Source organism: Syngnathus scovelli, chromosome 8, assembly GCF_024217435.2.
Source record: "Syngnathus scovelli strain Florida chromosome 8, RoL_Ssco_1.2, whole genome shotgun sequence".
NCBI classification, from domain to species: Eukaryota; Metazoa; Chordata; class Actinopteri; order Syngnathiformes; family Syngnathidae; genus Syngnathus; species Syngnathus scovelli.
Window position 1 is genome coordinate 13,205,501 of NC_090854.1, and position 26,885 is coordinate 13,232,385.

A 26,885-nucleotide genomic window follows, 5' to 3' on the forward strand; every position below is an offset into this window, starting at 1 on the left:
CATCTTGCCTCTCCCCCGACTCCGCCTGCCCTATCAACCAGAAGCCGAGTAGTACGGAAGTGGAAAGTGGAAAGTGGAAACGCCACTGTGTACGGGCTGGGCTTGGGGGTTCCTCTTGTGGAGAACGCGCCGGTTGGATTCTTCTGCTGACACGGCCTGCTAGACGTCATCTTACCCGTTCTACACATCAGAAACTCGGGGAAAGATGGCTGGAAGGCTACCGGCGTGTGTTGTGGACTGCGGTACTGGGTAAGATGCACAGGGCCCGGGTGTGAAGCGAGAGACGCTGTAAACAGCAGGGGTAAAAACGGGGCGTGTATGTCTGCGCGTCTAATTAATAATTCTAGTTTGCCAACTTGGTGTCGGATCGCCTTTTAAACGTTATCAAAACCAAATAGCCTGCTCAGTGGGTCAATCGTGTGCAACATTGCTTGTTAGTCTCTGGCAATTTACGGGTGTTTCTTCCTGTCAAGTAGATTTCATTGCGTTTATAACGTCGTCAGATCAAGACATGATAGGGAAATCCTATCCCGCTTAAGTTTAATTCATTTAGTTGTCTTTTGTTGGATGCAAAGCGTTTGATTTAAAATGTTTTCTCCTGAGTGCCCGTGCCTTAGCTACATATGCGCAAGCGCAGTATAGCGGTATTTCCTGCGCACACTTCCTCATTCAGTCTTTTTAGTCCATATATGGTTATTCCTTGCATCGTGGGCCTTTTGGTGATTTCTGAAATATTTGGGGCGTTTTCTTCAGAAAATTGAAGAGCTCAAACCTTAATTTATGTTTGCTTTTATTTAATATTTTGCACCTTTCTCACATCGTTGCACATTTCATGATGTATAAGAAATGTATCATCATCTTACCTGGAAGTTCTGTGATTTATTAAAACTGTGTGTTTGTGCAAGGAACTACAATTTGAAATCTTAGATTTGGATTGTTTTCAGTCTTGAACCTTATACTTCAAGGCTGTACATCCTCACATTGCATACCTTAAAAAAAAAAAAAAACACCCACTTCCTCCTGCAAACTGCTTTCTACCAGAGGCTGTCAACTGTTGTCTCTCAGGGATTTTTAAAACACTGTTTCCAACAACTTTCATCTGGTGCATGAATATCCCCCAATCAGTCTTGTGGTGGAGTTTGAGCCTGTTGAGGCAGGTTGAGGTGGGCAAGTTGGGACTGTTCAATGGTATGAAGGCCTAAAGTATGTCTGCTGCCACATATGATTGATTCTGAGTCAGTTTTGTTTTTGTAGTAATTGTGACTTCAATAACATCGTCAGGTTTTTTGTTCATGTTAGTGAATGGATATTAGAGGAAGGTGGCAGCCAAGATTTGTGAGATTTTTTTTTTTTTACCATTGTTACTGATAGAATGGTAAAATTGAGTTGTTTTTACAGGATCAAATTCATATGCAGGCATCAGCTGAGTCATGAATAGTTTTTTCAGTAGACTTCCTGTGGGAGTCCAACTAGTAGATTGCTTTAAAAAAAATCACTGTACATTGTTTGAAAAAGTTATCCTTACTTAAGATACACATTGACTTTTGTCATTTTGGGGTTTGACTTTTTCTTTTTTTCTTTTCAGTTACACCAAACTGGGGTATGCAGGGAACACCGAGCCACAGTTCATCGTTCCATCATGTGAGTTTTCCATGATAGCTTCAGCTCACACGAGCTCAGTGCCTGCAATATGCCTTTTAGAAGAGGAAGTCTTTCAGTGCTTCAACAACCCACAAAAGTTTGAGTTGTTGACAATTTTATATACTTTTGAAAGTACCGGTATTTGTATAAAATAAAATGGCTTTAAATAGACAATGTAACAATTTCACATCTTAATTAAGAGACATTTATATTGTTTGCTGACCATGTGAATTTGAATTTTCTTTTCAGGTATTGCCATCAAAGAGTCAGCTAACGTTGGAGACCAAGCTCAGCGGAGAATGATGAAGGGGGTGGATGACTTGGATTTCTATATTGGAGATGAAGCTGTAGACAAGCCCACATATTCCACAAAGGTACCTGACCCTGACTGTTTTGTTGTCACTCTGAAGATCTCAGAGTTATTCTGTTCTGACAGAAACAGTCGTATGTGGAAGCGATCCTTGGTTCACACATATTTTATTATATGATATATTTTGGGGTTTCGGGTGTTTTTTGGGAGACGCCGTTCGAGATTATAGTCATTCTTGTTTTCATTTTTATCTTTTTATTATATCAATAGTGGCCAATCCGTCATGGGATTGTTGAAGACTGGGACCTAATGGAGCGCTTCATGGAGCAAATCATCTTCAAGTACTTGAGGGCTGAACCTGAAGATCACTACTTCCTCTTGGTGAGAATATTTCTCTGTAGTAGGCAAATTTAAAACTATATTGCCAATATCCATTTTGTCTTCAGCGCTTTTAAATACATCCAAGTCAAATCAAACAATTGTATACAATTTTATTTGCGTTGAAGTGTGTTACAAACCTTTTTCCCCTCCATTGTTGTTTATTAACCAATTATTTGTTTATTTGGTATTATTTAGTGATTTAAAAAAACAACTACACAACAGTTAAGCAATAGCACACAAGAAGGTTTGGTAGTCATTGTTTTCCCAGATAAAATCAAATGTGAATATCTTATTTAGTTTTGAGAGTGTGAAATCAGAAGATTTGGACCATCTTTATTTATAAAAATGGTTCCATGTAGTTGCAGATCACGGCAATCTGTGACCAGTTGTAATTATATTCTAAATGTTTGTGTTTTTACATAAAATGACAGACAGAACCTCCTTTGAACACACCAGAAAACCGAGAATACACGGCAGAGATCATGTTTGAATCCTTCAATGTTCCAGGGCTGTACATTGCTGTGCAGGTCAGAATAATTTATTTCGTTTTCCAATTGTTTAAGAAAGATTCATCTACTGACCGTTTAATTCCACATTGTGCTTTAACAATAATATCCACGAATGACTGTTCTACAGGCCGTCCTTGCTCTTGCAGCCTCTTGGACGTCCAGGCAAGTTGGAGAGAGGACATTGACAGGCACCGTTATTGACAGTGGTGACGGTGTAACCCATGTCATTCCCGTGGTAAGTGTACACGTTGAAAAAACATTCACACATATGACTCTTTTTTTTGTTTTTTAAATTCTAATTTGCACATTGATGGCTAATTAATGGGAAATTGTTTTTCAGGCTGAAGGTTATGTTATTGGCAGCTGTATAAAGCACATTCCCATCGCAGGAAGAGACATTACTTACTTCACCCAGCAGCTTCTAAGAGAGAGGGAGGTGGGCATACCACCTGAGCAGTCACTGGAGACGGCCAAGGCAGTCAAGGTTTGTCCTCATTTTGAGTTTCATCTTCTGTCATTTCTATTTCCATGAACATTTTCACCTTTTATTCTTTAAGCACATTGAGGCGATAAGCAAATCAATGCCAACATCAATGTTCAACACGGTAAGACTCATAGAAATGTTGACTTACCTTTTAGGAGCGTTTCAGCTACGTGTGCCCAGATCTTGTCAAAGAGTTTAGCAAGTATGACACAGATGGTTCCAAGTGGATTAAGCAATACACCGGCATCAACACCATCAACAAGAAAGAGTTCACTATCGATGTGGGATATGAGCGCTTTCTGGGACCTGAGATCTTCTTTCACCCAGAGGTAAGTTAAAAAAAAAAACACAACACCACAAACAGGTTTATTTGGATGACAATCACAGCAAAATTGATTATGATCGCCACATATTGCTTGCAACGGTTTCGCTCAATGTGCAAGCTAACTATCGTCGTCAACATATTCTGTTGAACACACTTTTGTCTTAAGGTGTGCAATCATCTTTAGACACTTTGCAAATTTTTTATTGTTAATTGTATTGTTTTCGTAAGCTGCCTCTAGTGTGTAAATTGAGTTTGTAATGAAATCAGAAAATAAGTCTCGCTAGAACTGCACTCGTTACAGTAGAGCGTAACAAACTGTGAATAGCAAATTAATAAGTGTCAAGAGAGGGAAAAAAAACGACGAGACACACACAGCCCCACACAAAACAGTGCTAAAAATATAAATTACTGTAATAAAAATAATAGTATCGCCACAAGGCGCTTCCTTAACCTAATATCACGTCTTCTTTGTTTACGACCCACCCAGTTTGCCAACCCAGACTTCACCCAACCGATCTCTGAGGTTGTTGATGAAGTCATCCAGAACTGCCCTATTGATGTCAGGCGTCCACTTTATAAGGTGAGCTGGCATTTACCTCGACATACCACACAATTACATATCAGTCGCATTGATTTGTGACAAAGCAAACGTTCACAGTTTCTATATTTTTCAATACATTTTGCTTCGATGCTACATACTGACCTTAGCTGATTTTTGATGTGTAATTAAAAGTTTCATCTAACTTTTTCCTTGCTCAGAACATTGTTCTGTCTGGAGGGTCCACAATGTTCAGGGATTTTGGTCGCCGTCTGCAGAGAGATTTAAAGAGGTCTGTTGATGCCAGATTGAAAATGAGCGAAGAATTGAGTGGGGGCAAACTTAAGGTGAGAAAAATGTACTTCATCACAACAGAGTTGCCGGCTACTGATGTATTGATGGAAAAGATGTGGAATAATATACCAATCTGACAATGGAGGCCACTGCCTAATCGTGTAAATACAATGATTTGTGCAGAAGGCATTGTAGGGTATGAATTATATTAAATTGTGTCTCTCCGCAGCCTAAACCAATTGATGTCCAAGTTATCACTCATCATATGCAGAGATATGCTGTCTGGTTTGGAGGCTCAATGTTAGCATCAACTGTAAGTAGTAAAGCAATACACACTTGTGGCCACTGGTAGATGAATGTGATCATGACTTTGTAACTACTAAAAAGATTGGGCATTTTTCTGTGTATTAATAATGCTTCTGTTTAATTGCCTTCTGTTTGTAATTTCCTTTTGTTTGCTGTTCCACAGCCCGAGTTCTACCAGGTTTGCCACACCAAAAAGGACTATGAAGAGATTGGGCCGAGCATCTGTCGCCACAATCCTGTGTTTGGAGTCATGTCTTAACTCAATCCAACCGCGGTGAGGCAGGTGATAGGGATGGGTGGGTGGTGACTTTGATTTGTGTCAAGGACACATTGCGAGGAGAGGTGGTGCTCTTGAGACAGCAAAGCGCAAAAGCGACACCTGACTGTTTTTTTTTTTTTTTCCTTTCTGCCTTTTGTTTCTTTTCAAAATGAAACCATTTCCCGGTTTTGCATTTTTGTTTTTTCAAAGCAACATGCAGTAGATGGTGAGGATTGTGAAGTGAATATCCAGGTTTGGTATTGACCTTGACTAATAAATACCATTTGTTGCAACTTCAAGACAAAAGTACTTATGGTGAGTTCCGAATCAGCATCTCGCCTTTCTATTTTCAAATGCTGTATCAGAGCTTGTTTATTATATTACATGCCTTTTGAAATTGTAAGTCTAGGATCATACAAAGGGTTAAGAAAGAACAATTGACTGTTTTATCTGATAGTGCAACTTTATAGACAGTATTTTCTCATTGAATTGCATTGAACCCATCTGCTTTCACTTCAGACAGTGGTAGTTTTCCACCTGTGTGGTGCAGGGAAAGAAAACTAGTTCAAGGTTAGAACGATGCAATTGAATTCAAATGACTTTCGGACCAGTATTGTTTGATAAAAGCTTTTTTTGTTAATTAAATGCCAAATTATTCAAAGAATGGGAAATGTGTATTTAATACCTTGTTTACATTCCAATAAAGGCATAAATTGGTTTCTTAAAACTGCAGTATTTATTTTTAGTCATCCTCTATTGTGTTAAGTTGTACTGTAAAGACAGTGTAAGCTTCGCGGCCCCCCAAACTATAAAGAAAACATGTTTAAAATAAAAAGCCTGGTTGTTATGCATTTTTTGCAGTTCTAGCACCCTCTAGTGGTTAATTAATTTTATTTGAAATCTGCATGTTTCGGCCACCTACGTTGAAGAGCCACACTAATCACCAGATGAAAGGGAATGTAATACGTTTGATTTTCCCCACAAATTGACTTGATTAACAATGTGCATGCATTATTAGAATGTAAGTGCTTAAATATCAAGGGGTATTAGTGATAATTGGAGGTCATTTATGTCCAATGAGGTTAATGTCACCTGTGCTAATTGAACTATAACTTGAAAATGTGCATTTTCTGAAATGCTGAATGTGAAAATTTGAATGCAAGTGAACATACGTACATGAATTTTAAAAAACGAGTAAGTACAATGCACAATAAAATGACAAACTGAAAATGAAAATAACAATTTTCAAACATTGTGTCAAAGCTAACTTAACTGTGAATGGAAAAAAACAGTGCTTGAGACAAAAAAATATAATTATATAAATATTTTAAAATAGATATTTTTTTTTCAATATAATACACACATATGTGTATATATGCTATATATATGAAAATAAATAATATCTCAAATAATAATAAATAAAGATGAAATTAATAATAACGGAAAAAAATGAGAAGACGCGTGTGTTCATTTCTTTTCTGCAGCTCGAATTGAGCTGTGTTATAAATCCCTCCATGGAGGATCCTCATCCTTGCTGCTGCAGCCCACCCCCATGCCTCAATCCTCCTAGATGGAACTCAATGAATTCCCCTTATTGCTGTTTAATGGAGATGATTATCCAAACAAATGAACAGCCGTAGTCTGGCTCAGCATTGCAGGCTCTCATTAATCCGGATGCCGACTTGCTGATGGCAAAACAAATTTTCAGACTACACACTGCCTCTTTCTCAGTGATTCACCACTCTGTCACAAAAAGAGAGTTTCAATCATAGGGAGCGCCCACAGGCAAAGAAGGTGTGGTTTTCATGTCACACCTGTTCTTGTGTGATCTCTTCCTCACTGTTGGAACTCTCCCCTGCAGTGCCCATCTGCGTCTGTTGGGAAGAAAAGAGAAAAAAAGCATCATGTCTCTCTACTCAGCTATTAAATTCATGCAAGGGAGAAAGAAGAGCAAATTACATTCAACGCCAAATGTTTTCAGACCATAGCTTTTATTTTCACGTCATCTCTTGGTAATTTGGGAAACAATGCAAATATATTTGTAAAATAAAGTGCATTGGCGATAACATTTAGACTGCTGATGAATAAAAGTAAAAAGAGGGGTGGACTATAGATTTATATCTAACTACCATAGGAAAATTACATTGAAGAAAATACATTTTTATTTATATTTAATGAAAACAGGAGTTATCTGTGTCCACGGATGGAGTTTCCTTCACTTTGGTATTTTCGTAGACGCAATTACAAACCAGCAGTTTGAGCTTTGGCGTGAACACAGGTGAAGGTCTCAAGCTACCGTTCAATCAACGCTCCTACCCTGAGCTATTGATCACGAGCTGTGGATGAAACATGATCTCGGATGCAAGCGACAGAAGTGAGTTCCCTCCCCATGATGTCTGGGCTCTCCTTTGGAGAAACTCGGTCTTCCGGGAAACAAGGAAACAATTTAGATTTCATAAATATTTAACTACAATCATTTACAATTCTTCTCAAGATTAATCACATTACAAACCGTCATTTATATGAGTGATTAGCGTGATTTTAATTACCACCTGTTTTTCCTCTAAGTTCAGTGCATCATTAAATATGAAAACAACATTGTTGTTTTTCTTCTTAAATATTCAATTTCCTAAGCTTCTCAAGAAAAGATTGATTCATCATATTTCTTCATCTGATATGTGTGCTGACGTTTTGCGATAACAGTCACAAAATTAACCTCATTCCAGCATCCAAGAAAGCAGCAGTGAAAGTCGCTGACGTTTATGGAATGCTAACTACAACTGGGCCTTTGGGTAGAACAGAGCAGTAAAAAGAAATCAGCGGAAATCAAAACATTCACTGGCATTACGGTCGTGTTAATACCTTTCCACTTCTCTTAGAAAAGCACACTATTTGTATTGATGTCATATTAGCAATGAGATCAATTGTTTTTTAATGAAGAGAAATAGCTCACACCCTTCATTGAAATGTGTCAACAGATGGACAGTTAGTGACGGCTGACTTGGTAACTAATTGAAAGCAGGATACCATTCATTCATTCATTCATTCATTCATTCATTCATTCATTCATTCATTCATTCATTCATTCATTCATTCATTCATTCATTCATTCATTCATACCCATACACAGCTGAATGAAAATCCATTGTCAGTGAGCTGTTGGAGACGTAATTATTTTTTTAACTTTATTTTTGATGGAAAAGAAAAAAAAGTGTGTGTGTGTGTGGGGGGGTGCTATAAAAAAGCGCAATTATTTGAGAGTATCTAAGAAATGCTCCCTAGTTTGAATCCATCCATTTATCCCTGAAAGAAATTTGGAAAGCTTTATCAATTTCCTCTCCCGCTAGTTCTTATTAGGGTCACGTGTGACCCCAAAGACCTCACCAGGGAGGCAACCTAACTAGATGCTCGAACTACCTCATCTGGCTCTTCTCAATGTAGAAAAAAAAATAAAAAATACACCTTGAGCGATTTTGACTTTCGGGATTCTTTTTGAACAAGACCTAATCTATGTAAATTGATGTATTGCATTATAGATTATTACTCCAAAGATAAATGGGCTGGCCGTGCTTCTGCCTTTGGGTCCTGCAAGTGTGAGTGTTTTAAGATTGATTCGCAGATCTCTGGCTGCTTACCAAAGTAGGGACATCCCACAGTGCCTCAGGGGAGCAGTTATTCATCTCCTAGTGAGTGACTATATCATTCAATTGCAGACCTGCTTGAGCTTTGCTTGCGTAAATAAATGACTGCACGGTGTTGCACAACAGCCTTTAATTGCCACAGTATGAAAGATGAGGTACCATACAAAGCCCCCCCCCCAAGTGATGTTCCACATTCCGCAATAATCAACTTTATTGTCGTCGCAAGCCAATTTGTCTTCCATGCATGAGGTGTCACAGCACCACATAATTTTTTTTTCTATACACACTCTAATTATTAGCATTTTCCAGTTGTGGAAGTATTATTATCTATTTTAAGTTATGCATGTTGAGCACTGAGCAGATTCATCTGCAGATTACCTCAAGTGATTTTTTTCCCCAATGTAAAGCTTAATGTAAAGGAAAAAAACACCGCTGAATACAATTCATTTGAACAAGTACCGTATTTTCCGCACTATAAGGTGCACCTAAAAACCTCAAATTTTCTCAAAAGCCTTATAATCAGGTGCGCCTTATATATGGACCAATATTGAGCCACTACAGCAGGCGTGTCCAAAGTCCAGCCCGCAGGCCAAATGCATATATCTTATATATGGACAAAGTTTTAAAATGGGCCATTCATTGAAGGTGTGCCTTATAATCCGGTGCACTTTATAGTGCGGAAAATATGGTAATCTTGTAATTTTTACATTTACAAAATGAGTTGTTATGACATCAATATACAGTGGAACTCATTTAAAAAAAAAAAAAAAAAAAAAAAAAAAACGCCGGCTTCTGGTTTCACAACAAAAAGAAAATGACTCGTGTCGGTGTCCCAGTGAGCTGCAATATCCTGCAGTCTGAGGTAGCTATTTTCCCTTCAAAGCAAATTGGACACAATTGATTTTGTCCCAACACTAGTGGCGCAGCTTCAAAGCAAGTTAGTCTCCAAGGCCAAGTCATTTCATTGAAGTAAGGCAACCCCCCTGTGTTGAGTGTGGGATGCAGTCCCCGCTCAATATGTATTTAATTAATTCCTCGCTAAAAGACAATTAGCATGTTGAGTCAAAACCTTCACGAGTGTTTGAATTTGGTTGAGACTCTAGCTAACGAAATAATTATACGACCGAGCCCCCTGCATATCAATCCCTTTTATTCCAACAATAACACGTACCTTTTATATTTTAGAGTCACCATATATTAAGCAAATATATGCAAACAAATGCTGAGATTTATAGAAATGGTTTGTGTTGATATTTACATTTCCTAACCTGTTAAATCGTCATTATTTTTGACAAATATTTACATAAATGAATATTCCCTATAGGAATCTGTATGAATAGTTGTTAGAATTATACTATTACCAATGTTTTATGTGTGCTGTTATATTGTTATTTTATGTTATCTGTAAAGCACATTGTTACAACTAGAGCTGTAGTGAAATCGCTATATAAATAACCATGTACTATATTGTATTGTATTGTAATTTGAGCACATTCGTTATTTCAAAAGTGTGTTTCATACAGACTATCACCACTCACAAAGCATCTCTCACTTTCAAAAATGATCGTAACCCCAGCTCAAGACTGTGAGCAGTTCTTTGCACGTTTCTTTTTCACAAGATGCCAAGCTCTTTGGAATTGTGACAACATTTCTTAGGTTTTTGCCTGTGGGCGTTGTATTCAACGCAATGCACAAAAGGTGTTTTGCCAAGATGGAACTAAAACTGGAAGTCACTGAAAGAGCCTGGATGCATGCCTGCTCAGTCATGTATATGATTTTGTATCCTGCATACAGTCATCTGAAGATAGAATCATTAGTTCCTGGAAAAGCTACTGCAATGACACCCATAGGTTCAGTTTTATGTACATGTCAAATCAAATATATGTGTATATATATATATGCAAAAAGAGCTACACTCATTTAGGCAAACATGCCCGTCTCCTTGTTATTGTCACAAAAGCTTCGGACTCCGCTCCGTTGCATAAACTCGACCCCACAGATCTAAACTCAGCTCACTCGTCTTATTAATTGGGCCGCGACTTAAAGGGAAGTAATTACCAGATCGTCATAACATGGACTTGTAGTTACAGTTGGTTGATAATAAAACTCATAGTGACATATGTCCTGTCTTATCATTAATTGATGGAAAATTTAATTTTCCAGTTAACTGGTCTCGTTCATACACCAGCCATATTAATGCTTCTCTGTTTAGGTTGGATTGAAACTGAAAAGATAGAGTTCCCTATGATTTTTTCTTTTTCTGTTTTTCACAATATTATTGAGCTGAAAAGAGAAACGTGCAATTTCTCAGCAAGTTTAGGACACTGCAGACACATCTACTCACATTCTGGAACTTATTTCTGGTGCCTGCCAGCACACTCCTCTTGCTGGAAATTTCTCTCAGAAGTGTGGGAGGATTGTGTCCCTGTATGCCGCACCTTATACTTAGCCTTTTTTTTTTTTCCTTGAATTTCTTTTAGAATAGTGATTTGACGCGATACATGTCTGAATGATTGTTGGGTTTATTTTGCATGAGAATATGATTGAGTGTAAATTGACAATTTAGATGTAATTTGGATCGTGAAATTATGGGGTGGATTGTAAAAAGGTGCACATACCTGCGGAAGTCCATTTTGCTGTTTTGCAAAGCGAGATAAGAGACACTTGTGTGAACCGATGATGAGCTAGAATTTCGGCTCTGGAACAAAAGCCCAGATCGCTGGCGCTAAACTAAAGCAAATGTGACTCGATAATCCACCATTGTTGTTGTAATGTTGGCAATGTTCCTGCAAGAATTGGGACAACCTTGTCTTTGTTTCAGGAATGATACAGATCTGTTGTACACTTGAAACGCAAAAGCAGCCTTTGAAATCTATCCAGTCTGTGATCATTTGCATTTTAAGGCAATCAAAATGTGTGAAGGAAAACTTGAAATGATAAAAAAAAACCAAGTCTACTAATTACTCCTCATCCACCTCCAACTCTTTGCGCTTGTTGCTCTCCCTGACTCAACACACATGAGCAGGGTCACAGCCAGGAAGAATGAAAAGTGTAAATCACCGCACTTTAAATATTTTAACGACAATATGATGACAACACTACACACATTCTAGAAGCCAGGTTGAAACCCATCCAATATGGCCACCACATTAATGGATGGGGCTAAATTCCTCATCAAAACCACGAGCCACTCATATGGGTTGGAGCTGGAACGGAATTGATGTCGGCTGATGCAAATCTGCATTTTGGGGGGGAAAAAGAGGTTATAATTAAATGTTATTGGGAGTGGATGATGATGTTTAGCGCCCATTACCAACGATGCCCTCCCCCCACGCAATTATATGCTATGGTGAAAGAACTTGTATTTTTTCTATGCAGTCATGCTGCTTTACTGCTAAGGCTCAACTTGATCAGATGAAGTTGCCATGACAACTATGCCTTTGCTGTATTACTTGTCCATCATTTCTGTTTGCACTTTGTGAATGACTCCCCCCATCAAATTTTGACTCCATTTCTGTATTTTGCAATACTTTGTCACGAGCAACTTTTTTTTAAATTTGCGTATATTGTATTAATATTTCACTGTAACATTTGAGGTGCAACAACGGAGGGGTTAGTCATGCATATAATTTTCGTCGCCTGACCAGCATCTAGAAAAGTGCATGTGCGCTCTTGGTTGGCCATTTTTAAACGCTGATTGATCTGCATATTGGCTCCACTGCGTTACGTGCGCAGTGTCGTCTCTCCCAAGCAAGCGTTCCAATATCCTTCCCAAGGACTGTATTTGCTCGCTCCACTTTGTTGCCATACTTGGATAGGAGAGGACCGTCTTTATTTCTTTCCAAGATGAACCAAACCGCCACGGTATCGCAAGTTAAATGCCAGTCTACAAAAACAATAAAGGTAAGCTCTGATCATTTACCTAATTGGGCGACAGGTGGGAATTTCTGTATTGCAACTCTTGTCGTACTGGCATCGCGTCAAAAGTTACCTGTCAGCCGAGATGAATTTTGGCATAGCACTTTGGAAATTATTAGGATGTGCTGACGTTCCTCTTAAACTAAGTTAATATTTATTCGCCGTGTCTTTGATGACTTAATATGCAACCACGCGTCGTGAATCGTTTCCTTTGTTGGCGTTCAGGGTTCAAGTGTTGGAGCTCCATTGACGCAGTGGCGTCATTTCATTCGTATCACGTCGTGTTTGTTATTATTATTACATTTTTGTTGTTGTGCATGCCGCGAGTGCATTCGCCAGTGGACTAAATTACAATCCACTTCCACGAGGCGGTGTGTATTCATTATTTTTGCTGTTCATGGTGTCTTGAAATAATCCCAATGAAAAGAAGTAAAATTACAAGAAATGTTTGTACGCCTCGCTTCAACATCACTGAGCGTGTCATGCAGGAAAGGAGGCTTTCCTTTTGTTCGGGTGTGCATGTGCGCGTTTTCCTTGCAAAGGCGCGCGCTTGCCCACTGTGACTGAACAGTGATATTGATTTTGCCGAGGGGTTTTGCATCACTTTTCACCCCCGGGGTCCCACTAGCGGAATTTAGCTTTGGGCAAATCTATTGATCCCTCCCAGTATCCCAAAGGTGCGCACTTCTGGAATACTGCATGGAATGAGAGTTTAACGTGAGGCAGACAGGGACTTGGTTCTGATCTGAAATTCAAACGAATTAATACGACGCTGGCATAGATAGATGAACAAATAAAAATTCTTGTTATCTGCCTGTTTGTCTCTTTTGACGGTTTTCTTGGCAATTGTTTGTGACTGAGGTGCAGGCAGCAGAAGTGGAAGAACGCAGCTGGGAATAGCTGACTCCTGTAGCCTTTCTATTATTCTGTATATTGTTAGTCCATTTTCTGTTGTACCTGTTGTGTGTTTGTCATTTCATGCTCTATAGCTTGTGTAGATTAAATTCCCTTTCATTTCCTTCTCTGCCATTGCTCCATTTCACCACATTATACCAGTTTACTTTTAATACTTCTAGTTTCCCAATGTTTTGTCTTTATAGCTTTTCGTTTGCATCTCATTGTTTTTCCATTTGTCACAAGCTTCGGATGTTTTTATTTTGTTTTAAATTGTATTCTAAATTGAGTGTATTGGGGTCTAAGTTGTCAGCACACCTCTGTAACAGATTTTGTCTCTTTGTTATGTGTGGCCATAATTTTCAGATTAAGTGAAATTGGATTAATTCCAGTTTGGGAATCACTAGTACAATTGATCCTTTGACTGAATTTGCATTTATTTGACCTCTGATTCCCACTACAGTTGTTCCTTCCAATATGGACACTGCTTGGATTGCGTTATGCTGTTGATTGTATATTGATGTAACCGATTGCTCGAATTATAAAGTAAATAATAACAGGATCAAGTATTATTTAGAGTTGTTAATGCTAAGTCTTCAGAATGTCTGTTTTTCTGGTAACTTAATTATAGTGTACACACTTGGGCCTCCTGCCAAATCTTATACAAATAACTTGTAATTAAAGCTTGAGGATTTTATTGATCGTCATCATTTTCCTGGATTTTCTTGTTTATCTTGGAATATAACAGTGTTTCCCCCCACAACAACAAATTCCTCTGGGTAACAGCCCCTGGGATCACAGAATGAAAAGTCAACTTTAGATCATTATTCATTGTGGAAGATATTTAAATATTTCTATTAATGATGATGCTTTTTGCTCTCATTTTCAGCCTTGTCCCAGAACAACAAAAGCTAGCCGGGTTTGTGGCCGCAGCTTGCTTATGGGCCTTATCTCTCAAGGTCTCACAAAGTTTAGTTAACAGCCTGAGGCTTGTGTCATTAACGGTCATCGCAAGTGTCAGGTCCACCCACGTGCAGATGGCAGCTAGAACGTAGGACTGTCACAGAACCAGGCAGTTGTGTCACTGATTCTGTATGCGTACCAGTGATGGCTCCACAAGGTCGACAGGGAAATGTTTTTCAGCTCGCACTGTGCTACGATGACATGTCCTCTAACACAAACAGCTTTCTTGCCGAGTTGATATTATGCGATGCAACGCACGTTGTCTTTACACGTAGATTCCGATGCTGTTTTACACGAGGATTTCTGTTGACACGTTTGAAATGCCGTCAGAAAACCTGATGACGATTCTCAGAAATTGGCAGTGCCGAACAGGATTTCCAATTCATATAATATGACGATCTAAATTTTTTCCATATGTGTGTGTGCTGACATTTGACAGGACTATTTTATTTAGTAATCCATTCTCATCAATAATTTATCAGTCAACAGAGAAAACAAACATTCCAAACAACAGAACACAGAGGAGCAATTAAACGCATAGCAGACATATGGCAGCTGGCGGCCATTTTTCAGGTTTGAAGAGGCCAAAGGTGAATTTGTGCTCACCCTTCTCTTCTTCACTAACAAGTGTAGCTGCATAGCTAAGACTGAAGCTAAAAAAATATATATATAAGCCAAACATTCTATTAGATATATGCCGTGTGCATCTTTGTGCTTGGGGGCAGATGAGTAACAAATGCTATTCAAGCAAACCATCTCACTTTCATTTATATTTGATGTTAGATGTAAAACAATATGCTGTGATACACTATCCGCATTGTTTGCATTCTTTCTGTAGGTACACGACAAGCAGCGTTCTCATCACTGTAACTCAGCAACCGGGACGCTATGTCGTATCCCCCTCCCACAGGTCTTGGAACATAAGCAGTCTTTAAAACCTACTCAGGAATAGCTTTCAGTTGGAGTGATGGATTGCTTCACTCAGTCTCATAAGAAGGATTACGTTGGCTCTTGAATCAGCCAGTCTATAAATTATAGCTCTATGCCATGAATCATGTGAAAGACTGTCACTAATTTGTTTTATGGCTGAGACATAACAGTAACTACTGCTCATTTGCATTAAAAGATAAGCGCTCTCTTGAGAAAGATAAATTGGTTTGTGTGCTTTGAAAGTAACAAATGTTGCTTGATAGAGCTAAAATTGTGTTAAGCAGTAACCTTCCGTCAGTAGTTTGGAGTACGCCCACGTTCAGGTTGGATGTCTGACCTTCAAGCTGTGTGTGTGTGTGTGGGGGGGGAGAAAATACACTGTTATGCCGAAGAAACAATATATTTGACTCACGGGATCAGCGTATCTACGAGCGGACTGTCAATTGAATTGATCCTTTTTTTTGTTAGAAGCAAGCGTGGCACGTGATTAACCTGTAAAAATCACTCATTGCCGGGCAAACATCCAAAATCTCCTCTTATGACTCTCTCGCTGGCTCTTAAAACACAACGTGATACTTCCCAAAAAGTCTGTCGTTCAATTCATGAGCTTTGAATGCCACGGCTCAAGTGCTTGAGTGCCAATCCCCAACCCGATCGCCGTGGCTTCAATTCTGAACCTTTGAGACCACGTCGAAGAGTCTTTGAGCAAGTTACTGAACTCCCAGTTGCCTGGTGAATGAGGAGAGTGTTAAGAGTTTCGGGACTTTGGAGGGAGAAAAGCTCTATTCAAGCGAAAGCCCTTGGACTATTTAGCATTTACCACCCACACCTCTGCGTCTTGTGTTCTAACATTGACAACTCTTGTATTAGTCAGCCCTTTATCACTTTGTGCCTCTCTTCAGCTTTCGATAAAAGTTCAACTCCCTCGGTTTTGTATCACGACAGCCATTGTCTTCTGTTCTGCAAAATATCATGCACATTGTTCCCTGAAGTCTTTATGCGCACAGAAGAGACAAAATCGAGGATGTACTTCTGTCTTGTGTGCGACTCCGGAGGCATGGCGCTCGTACAACCAACGGTGCATCCCCCCCCCCCCCCCCCCCCCCCCCCATTCGTCATACTGTCATCTCAAAGCCCCTGCTAAAAGTGTCACTGGCTTACTTGGGGCACACAGAGGAAGTACGTGTCCCATACGCAGTACATGCGTTCTTGATTTATCGCACGACTTGTAGAAACTGTCTGTGCAGCACCTTCTATGGAGTAGCAGCAAGCCTGGCTTTGCCCAATTTTACTTTGTAGACTAGCCATAAAAAAAAAGCATCTGGCAGGTTGTGGGTGAAGCTTATGATCAAGTTGTTAGGTTTTTTTTATGTGGGTCCCTTGTCCTTTTGTTTTCTCTGGACCCACCTGTTTTGCCTCTTTTGGTGTCACTGACCTTCATGTGTGTATTGACTGACTTGGCAATTGTGGCTCCTGCTCCACACCACCTGCCACCTGCTGCTGGATTGAAGCTCATGTATGCAGGTTGCTATTTCACAGTTTTTATTTTTTTCCTATCTTTGGACTTTCCCTACTATCTACTTGTCTTTTTGTTTTGTTTTTTACTTTTTTTTACTTTTACTTTTTTTTTTTACCCGTCATTTACTTGTCATTTCATTTTCATTTGTCTTTTTTTTTTTTCCCGTCTTTGGACTTTCCCTACTATCTACTTGTCATTCCCATTTGGTCAAGCAAGTCATCTTTTGGAGGATCTCTCACACTGAAAATTGACAACTTTTTATTTCTAACACTATCTGATAGTTAGAGCACTAAATTGACATACATTTAAATAATTTGAGCATACCATACACAATTTCCCTCATAAGACAATTAAAAAAAAAAAATCACAGTTAAGACTTGCAATTTCAAGTTTGGGGTAATCTGCCAATTTAAGATGAGGTCCATCACAATGCATCCGAGAGCTCATGAAGGAAAGATTGCCTAAAGAATTAAGTTTCTCCTGAGGAAGAATTGTGCAGCAATTGTTATGTGACTAAGTGTTGCTCTAATACATACCATCATTCACTGCCAAGAATGACAATTTCATATTGCCTTGACCCTCTCATTTCCATGGTATTTACAAAACGGTGCATTTAGGTAATTTAGGCCACTTTATCCTGCTTTTGAAAACAGTTGTCCTATTCTCTCTTTTCTCATTGTCATACCCTCTTAAGCCTTTTTGCACCTTTCCTCACAGCACTTTCTCATTTTTAACCCTGTGCTATTTTGCTGGCATGGTGTTTTATTCAGGGATAATTGGACAACGGTTGAAGGTTGAGTGTTGATTGGTGCTGCACCTTGAGATTTGTGTGAAAGCCTCATATCCATAATAGTAGTCGGGGGGTAATGTACACACATATATACATACACACACAAAAAATGAATACTGAAAATAATAGCTTAACTTTGAACAACAAACCCATTTATAAAGTTTGCCCTTTTCTTAGTAAGCAGTGTCTTTTTCTACTAATCGAGCATCCAATTTAAATCTGCATAAACTTGCAATCTGGCTTTGCTAAGTGGTTGTTATTATCTCCATGCATATTCTGTTGATGAACTCGTAACCATTCCACACAAGATAATTACTCCCCCTTCTACACTCAACACATTTCCTCAGAAATTGAAACCATTTACAGAGCAATAGGATTTAATAGCGGCACTAATCTGTCGCAGCGCAACTTGACAGATGATGCAATTTCTTGAGGCTGTGCTTGTTTTATACTCTTTTTTTTTTTTTTTTAATCGGATATAAAGCTTGTGTTTTAATCCCAGTGAAAATACAATGAATTGCTGTGACATTAAACTCAACAGATTACTGACCTAACCTACTTGGTGAAAGGTGATATAATTCTAACTGTATATTGATCCCTCTTGTGGGACATTTTGGGGAGAGGAGGGGATGGGGGGGGGGGGGGGGTGACAGCAATACAACATTGGAATTCTGGAGCTGTCGCGCCTGTCTTGCTGTACAATAGAATGCATAGACTTTGTGACAAACTTGATGAAGCATGCATTTCATCACAGCAGGGCAGAGCGTCAACACTGCCGACAGAGGCATTAAGCAGCATTGCAAAGAAGAAATCCATATGTCTGAGGGCAGACATGCAATTTGGCTGTTTTCTGCAGCTACTGTTTCATTGTGCATAACGGACTTGTCAATTCAATCAAGGTTATTGGTAAATCGTTTCATCAAAATCGAGAGGGGCAGAGTGAACACAAATACATGCTTTTCGGAGCTGTTAAAAGTAAATTGACAATTTTTTTTTCTGCATGCTTAGTCGTCTTGAAAGAATGTCAGCTGAATAGAGTTTGCTATTATTTTGCTTCTGAATGTGGATCTGCCCCCGCACTGAGCACCAGCTTATCTCCACATTCAGCCAGCAACAGGTTTTTTCCTCATCTTTTTTAGCCAGTAGGGTGAAAATTGCAGTTGACTCAGTGGGTGGCAACAACTCAGAAATGCCAAAATATTTTTTAATATGAACTCTGAATTCAAATTGATGACTTTAAAATTTATGAATTTCTGTTCATTTATAAAATGAATAATTCATTTTCATTCATCATGTTAGCCTGTTTCACCCTGAACTGGTTGCCAGTCAATATGTCACAGTGCTCACCTTGCATTTCAATCTGAAATGCTCCCACACTCCCAATATTAAATCCTGAAATTTTAGCTCTCCAATTCTTGTGTGGTACTACTAATCATCAAGCCGTGGAAATACACATCATATTTTCCGATGATCTTGTAGCTCCCAGCATAAACGAACTGTTATTGACCTACTCCTGACAGTAGCAACTCCCTCACACGGTGCACCTCTTGCCCAGGCATGGAATTGACCTTAGCCTGCAGGCTCTAGACTCAGATAAGACAGAAAAAGGCCCAATGTGAACTGCAGCAAGTAAGCCTTTCAGCCCTTTTTTTTTTTTTTTTTTACCATGCACGTCACATTAAAATGCATGAGCTTCGAAGCTACAAACGTTTGAACGCCAAGGTCTATGGTTACTCCTGCATCGCTCCTCTGGGATGAACAGCTCGTGATTATAGAATGAATGGTTGGAAGAGATAGGCATTCAAGAGGAGAGTGCTGGGATATAGGAAGGAAGGAGGTAGTATTAAAGCTTTCAAGATGTCTGATTTAAATTTAAACAGTATTGATGTGTCCAGTTTTCAAGTAGAAACTTTCAGCCAGAAAGGGGCAATGTATAAAAGCAGAATTTTGAAAATGTAACATTAGGCCAATTAAACAGTACTTTCACTTAAACGCACTTATGCGCACAGAAAAAAAAAACACTTTTCATCATGCTCACATTTTATTGCTGAACCCTTTTTCGTGTTGTGTGGTATGCCTATAAAAACTGCTGCTTAGCAACAACATAATCCAGGAAGATGCTTTTAAAAAGTACTATACGGTGATTTTCAATATTTCCTTCACCAGGAATAAACATTTACCTGAAAGCAATTATTGCACAAGAATAGGAATGCCAGTTGGCAAAGAGAAGAATAGTAAAGAAAGGATTGATGGAGGCAGAGGCAGATAACTGAATTGTTCAAGGCCAACATAAAGAACATCCTTAAAAGATGTGAAGCAGCTCTGTCAAATTCTTTCAAAAATTGAAAATGAAATGGCTCTGATAGTGTGAAATGTGTGCATCAGGAAAAAAATGGTCAAATAAGATGTGTCCACTGATGGATTATACAGACAAGTGCAGTACACAAATGAGGAGTGATGAAATGATCTACTGAATGAGCAGGAGATTGACAGTTTCAAATTGAACACAATGACTGAAGAAAAGAGGAACAGTCAACTGGCACAGAGATTAAAAAAACTGAGCGTGTGATGATGGATGAAAGCTATTCACTGAATAGCCACGGGAGGGCAGTGTTGTATTGAGTAGAGTAATGCACAGCTATGAAAGGTTCATTGTATAACGGTAGTTCACCTTTCAACATACAAGCAGTATATGCAATATGAAATCAAGATATAATGAGCAATGCAATCCAGTGCAATGAAGGGACTGTATACTGAAAATATAATCATGTTTTAAATCAGATCAAAGATACACATACTACATTAGCGGGCAAGTACTAAGCATATTTGTCTCATTACAGTTCTATGGTTCAAGTTTGAATCTCCACTTGGGCTTGACTGAACTTGCTTGTGTTTTTTCTCTGGGTACTCGAAAATATGCACGCAAGGTTTATTGAAGACTCTAAATCAGGGGTGTCTTATAAAATATAATTCAATTTTTTTTCTCATTTCTACAAAGAAAAATGCTCATTTTCAATTTGCTGCTTAGTTATGCAGTTTGGTGGGTCTGTCTTGTTTTTAAGACGGAACAATCTTGCAGCAAGAGTTTGATATTTAAATTTCAAACAAATAACAATTGTTATTTGCATTGAGATGAATGTTTATTGAAAATGCAGTTCGATAGACCACAGTTCAAAAACAACAGACAAAGAAAACAAGAGAACAGACACAACAGAGAAATCCAACAACAGAATTTGGATCATGTATAGTAGATTGGGAAGGCAGTGCCACATTATGTGGCAAAGCGAGGCGATAAATAACAAATAAGACAAAACGGGACAGAGGGAGGTGAGCCAGATAGTGTTACCGCTGTGATGAGAGTGGTTATGCATCAGCAAACACTCTTGCCCAGAATTTTACATCTGGACAAAATGTAATAAAACGCTTTTTTTTCCCCCTGCTACTATATATTAAGAATAATGCACGAAAGGGGTATTTCAGGGTTCGTTTCCCGGCCAATGCCTTTAATACTCAGTCTCTGTTGGTCCCCAGATCACTTAAAAAAAATAGGTGGCTTGTTTCGGGAGGAGCATCCAGTGTAAAAAATGTGCCAAATCATGCGAGCGACCTCCTGATGGGACACAGTGAAAGTCAAACATGCAGGGGAACCTGGAAACAGTTTTTTTACTCTTTACTATCTTTTAGTAGAAGTGCAATTTTTTTTAGTAAAACTTCTAAGGTGTGTCATGAATAGAAAACGTGCTATACTTATTACCTGCGGCTGATAGCAAACGGCAAAAACGTAAAGAGCTAGAACCTGTTTGATTGGGAAAAAAATATATACTTTACACAGTACCTAATCTAGCTAATGGAACCTATAACCTCTTCTAATTGAAACATGTAGGCGCCAACCAAACCCTAAAACTTGATTTAACTATCTGTTTCAGTCTGTTCCAACTAAACAACATGTGATCTATTAATTAATTCATACCCTACATCAGCAATGACTGTCTTAATTGTAGAAAAAGCCAGTCGTGTAAGGGAACTGTTGAAGTGCCTATAAAGCCATAATATATTTTATTATGATTCACATAGTAGAGGAACCTCTCATAGATAATAACTCAAGCTGTGTGACACTTCCATACAGATTAGATGTCCTGTTTTATAGTTGTGGTAATTAGAAAGGCTTACTTGGCTCTTTCCTAAAGGGAATGACCCCAGAAAAAGCATTTGGAAGCTGTTAAAAAAAAAAAAGTTAATTGCAATGTTCACTGGCACTTCCTTTTATTTCCCATTCCCTCTTCCCCTCACATATTCTTCCCATAATTCCTCTCTTATCTCTGTCACAGTCGCCTCTTAGTCAAATAAGAGAAATGTGAAGCTTGAAGAGTGAAGTTACTTTATTTTGAAATTATACTTGGCGTGTAATAAAGAGTTGAACCCTAACCAATGTTTAATCAATCCACCATGAGTAGTTCTGAAGGAAATAACACGTTGCTATTCAAAGCTATATTTCTTTTTTTCAATTACCATAGGTGTCAAACTCAAGGTCTGGGGGCCAGATACGGCCCGCCACATCAAATTCAAATTTGAAACACATAAAAAACAAATTGTGCATCGACTTCATGCGTCAATACTAACATTATAAATTTTCTTCACTTTAAAAAAAATAATAGAGAAATTGCTAGCAATTTTTTTTATTACCATTCACCTTTTAAAAATATTTGAACGGTTTTTCCTAGTCTCTACTTTCAAAACTAGTTATTCTTAAGTTTGTTGTGTACATAATTATACTGTAAACAATATAAGCCGCTGACAGTCATACTGGCCCTCTGATGGAACTACAATGTGGTCCGTGACAAAAATGAGTTTGACACCCCTAATCTAAACAATGCAAGTTGAAGAACATAATCAGAATAGAAACACAACAGAAAAATGTTCTACTCAAATTTGCAGTGGTTTGAGATGCTCCACAATGTACTCAAGAGTCAATGTGAACATTTGGTTGTTTTAAGTTTTAAGAGTTTTGTCACCTTAGACAGTCTGGCATCAGAATGCAGGCCGGGTGTTAGATCAGCATGTGACTGAAAAGTTTCACAAATCCTTTGCCCAATTAATGGCCAGTTTAAAACACGGAAGCACCCCAAAGGTGAGGCGATTTAAATAACTCCACTTAATAGGCAGTTACTCTGAGGGTTACACTGGCAATTATTGCTTGTGACCCACAGCAATTATCACTTGCTCCCAGCAGACAAAAGGCAATTTTCAACTAATTGAGTGCTAAGACACATGAATTGTAAAAGCTTGACCTTTCAGTCATGGTATGGAAGAAGGAAGGGAACGGATGCGAGGCCAAATGGCCATTTGAAAACTGTGACAACTCACTTTACATCACTGACCTCACTAATGAGCTGAAAGTCTAGGGAAGATTTCTAATATTAAAAAAAAATCTACAACTTTTATAAAACCAGTTACATCTAAAAACATATTTTGGCTTCACAGGCATTAGAGAAGTCCTTAACTGAAATGACCACCCTGGAGAAACTGGCCTAAATCCAACGGTGCTATATTTTTACTGCACATTACTTAATCAATAATTTACTTACACTTTGATTCCGAAAGAATTAAACTGAACTGTAGCTTACAAAAGACTTGTCTGAAACCTTCAGAACCTATTTGGAAAAAAATCAACTTAAATAAAATTCCGCCTATAATAAGCTGCGTAGCTGGGTTGCTAGTGGTTAGCGCTGCACAAAAGACCCATGTGACAGCTTTTTATTATGTCAAAAGTGAAATAGTACTTATACACATACTTAAAAAAATTATAATAATTAGAAGCAGAGCTTCATCTGTCATGCATTATATTTATTTGTACATTTACAGCGAACCATTTTCAATGCCGTTATCCCAGATGACTTCAGATGAAAGGCGGACGCCACTTGAACGCATCGCCAGTCAGGCACATATCAAGACGGACAACCACTCACTCTTATATTCTCAGCATCAGTGAGTGCATGGAACTGAATACACAATGTCTGCACAGAAGTCAGCCCATTATATCACTACACTATACCACCAGTGGCGATCTATAGCTTTTTTTTTTCTTCTATTTTTTAACAGTAACAGAGGCCATGCCCTCTTCAATGTTAAATGGGGTATGTGCAATTCAGTCCAAAATGATTCATAGTATGTGTAATAGACCAAAACCAAGTCTTTCAGTTCACCCCCACTAAAGTCAGATGAATGTTCTATTTTTAGCTTGCTTAGAGTGCTGAAGGTCAGGATAAACCATGTGCTTTGATCCTGCAGAAAGATACTGCATACATCTTATATAAATGACTAAATAGAATTTATGTGTTTGGTGCAAACCTTGTAAATACAATTTATTTGTGCTTCATTGTGGCACTGAGGAACATTTGAATTAAAATAGTCATATAATTTGATATTTAAAGGTCATGGCTTGTGGAACATTCATCCAAGAAGGCTGATAGAAGTCTGCAGCTAAAGTACCAATCATTGGACCCAATTGGACTCTGAGTCCCTCAGTTTTCATTTCCTAATTCCAACTACACTACATCATTGCAGCTTATTAAAACAATACAATATACTGTTTTATGAAAATATATTAAATTCATATTTCAATTGAGTTGCATAGCCCGTTGGAAGTGTGCATCTCTGACTTGCATTATAGCATCCTGCTAACTTAGCACAGTTCTCTCGAGCAGCCCTGTGTAGTCAGTCCATTCTTTATCTTCTTCTTTGAGAGGCCACACCGCCCTCGACAGGCACCTGTCTTGAGCCTCCCACCAAAGCAGCCTCTACATCTTTACTTCCCTCCTTGCCCCCCCATCTCCTCAAACCTCTGTGTGCCCCGCTCCATCTCAGTCTCTCCGTTCAATAAAACATCTGCTGAGCTTCTTCTTTTTTTTTTTTTCCTAAGCCAAACACTGTCATATAACAATGCTTCCCTACATCCTCACACTCAAGCCTCAAGATAGGTACCAGCCAATACTCCAGAGCAGACATTCATCAGCCAGGAACATCCTCCACCCTTCCACCCTCCAGATGAAGACTACAAGTTTCTAACAGAGTTGTAATAGTACAGATCGTGTCATGCCTCCGATTGTGAAAATGCTTCTAGACAAATATCTTAATTTGATTACAAGTTAGAAACAAGATTAGAAAGTGCAAAATACGGTTCATATAGTTTTAATAAATGGAAGATACACATTTGTAAATCCTCGAAGATCATTAACGGAAACGTGATGAGTGGAGTTTATTGACACTGAGTGACTTTAATAATTTTGCCCTGGCGTCAGTTTAACACCAGGGCTCGATACTTGTTCCGACCTGTGAATATTATTATGTGCTCTGTCTGCAAATGGCGCTGCATCATTTGTGTTTATATAACAGTTGTTTACAGGCAAATAAATGCTAATTTTGTTAACCTATCTATGGTGACTTGTTCACTTGAGTGTTGGTTTGTTGTTCGCTTGACACAATGCAGAATGTTTTAAGATGATTAATAAATAAACACACAACTAGAGAAGGCTAATCAGTTTTAGTCTGCGGTTGTACTATTGCTCGTATTTAGGAGTTTAATGTGAAGTGAGTGCCGTGCCAGCCCAGTGTTAGACACTGCGGAGGTTGGTCATGAAACTTTCATCAGCTGCCCAGTGGCATGCAGTTGCTGAATGTCTGCACTAAATTGCCCCAGGGTCATAAATACTTCATCAACACAAGACACCTCAGCAAAACTACTCCCTCGGGCTCTCTTTCCTTTACATTCTGCCCATCTCGCTCTCTCTCCAGCACATCACTGCCTACCTCTATCTCGGCCTGTCTTTCCCCTCTGTCTCGCTTTGTGTGTGTGACTGGCACTCACCAACTGCTTGCATGCTAGCAGTATTTTTCTCACATACGCATTCCCTCGCCACTTTATAATCCTATTCCTCCGTATTTTTTCCTTATCATCATTAGGGTTGGCGAAACCTAGAGCCGATCCCAACTGACTTTGGCTAAGAACAAGCAGGCAGCCAAATGCAATCATCAAACTTTCACAGTACTCACAACGGGACTTCCTTCGCTAATAAATGTGAAGAAATTATTATTGATTTTATGAAGACAGAGGTTTCAGTGGATTGTGCCTCTTGGGTAAAAGATGTGTTTGACTTTTATTTTGAAGTTGATCGGTGTCTTTTGTAGTGGTTTACTCGCCTGATGTTGATGTCGCAGCAGGGGTTCCCACTCAATACTGGTGTGAATAGTTTCTCTCTCTCTCGCTCTCTCTTTCTTATATATATATATATATATATATATATATATATATATATATATATATATATATATATATATATATATATATATATATATATATATATATATGTGTGTGTGTGTGTGCGCGGAGGTGGACTTGATGAAATGCGCTTTCTTGATTTTACGATATTATCTTATTCCTGTCTCTTTTCGTCGTCTAAGCCTCACTCTGAATTTGCACCAAGAATTCCGTTTTATCACTGCATGAAGCCGCCCGCCAAAAGGATGTTTGCTGAAGAAAACCTCGGCAGACTTTCAACATGTCGGAGAGTGACTGCATTTGTGAGCGTGAGCTCTCGATGTGAAGAGCATAGAAATAACAGTCGGATCCTGTAACCAGGAAGCAATCACTGGAGGAGAGCATGAACCCTGCAAGTTTTCATTTCTTTGAATGAAGGAAGGAGAAGGGAAGTCAAAGTGACCTAACATTTTGGTGTTCTCAAATAAGCAGTTTCATGCAAAAATTCTTGCTGAACACTTTCATGAGGAAAAACATCTTACAATATCCTTTAAATCACAGTTAAGTTGCTACACTGGTTCATTCGCGTGAACTTTGACTCCAATCAAGAAATACATCTCCGAAGGCTCCAATTCGCATTTCCTCCAATTCTTCTCTCTAGAGTGTAAATTGAGGGTACAAGATGGGGACGGTTTATCTTATCAGTTCACTTCAACATAAATGTTGCTATTTCTGCATTCAAATTGGCTGTCATAGTTTTCAGACATCAACACACAAAGACAGAGCAATTTAATAGGAAGACTGAGATGTCAGCTGGAAAATTGTCTCATTGTCTTGAGACAGATTTTCTGACAATACACACCTTTTCATTTAATGCATACAGACAAAAAAGTATGAAATAAATGCATGCATCAGTTATTGTAATGGAA

At 38.7% G+C, this 26,885-nt stretch overlaps 2 protein-coding genes across 2 annotated transcripts in view; both read left to right on the forward strand.

The window, feature by feature from the left end:
- The first annotated feature begins 40 nt into the window (after positions 1-40).
- On the forward strand, positions 41-5,774 carry LOC125973791 (actin-related protein 3). Its single transcript, XM_049728267.2, has 12 exons — positions 41-249; positions 1,586-1,641; positions 1,891-2,015; positions 2,222-2,332; positions 2,764-2,859; positions 2,969-3,076; positions 3,182-3,325; positions 3,481-3,654; positions 4,138-4,230; positions 4,410-4,535; positions 4,712-4,795; positions 4,952-5,774. The coding sequence occupies exons 1-12, from the start codon at positions 206-208 to the stop codon at positions 5,045-5,047; spliced, it is 1,257 nt and encodes a 418-aa protein (XP_049584224.1). The 5' UTR covers positions 41-205; the 3' UTR covers positions 5,048-5,774.
- Positions 5,775-12,351: 6,577 nt separating this feature from the next.
- Positions 12,352-26,885, forward strand: part of LOC125973714 (inactive dipeptidyl peptidase 10) — a 43,813-nt gene continuing 29,279 nt past the window's right edge. Inside the window, exon 1 of the mRNA XM_049728174.2 lies at positions 12,352-12,591. Within this exon, the coding sequence (XP_049584131.1) occupies positions 12,535-12,591 (57 nt within the window). The 5' untranslated portion in view covers positions 12,352-12,534. The remainder of the gene's footprint in view (positions 12,592-26,885) is intronic.

Bases quoted from the DNA above. Each gene is read 5' to 3' on its own strand.
- LOC125973791 (XM_049728267.2), top strand. From the start codon at position 206: ATGGCTGGAAGGCTACCGGCGTGTGTTGTGGACTGCGGTACTGG. The intron at 2,860-2,968 runs GTCAGAATAATT...ACTGTTCTACAG, and splicing joins GGCTGTACATTGCTGTGCAG to GCCGTCCTTGCTCTTGCAGC. The intron at 4,796-4,951 runs GTAAGTAGTAAA...GCTGTTCCACAG, and splicing joins GCTCAATGTTAGCATCAACT to CCCGAGTTCTACCAGGTTTG.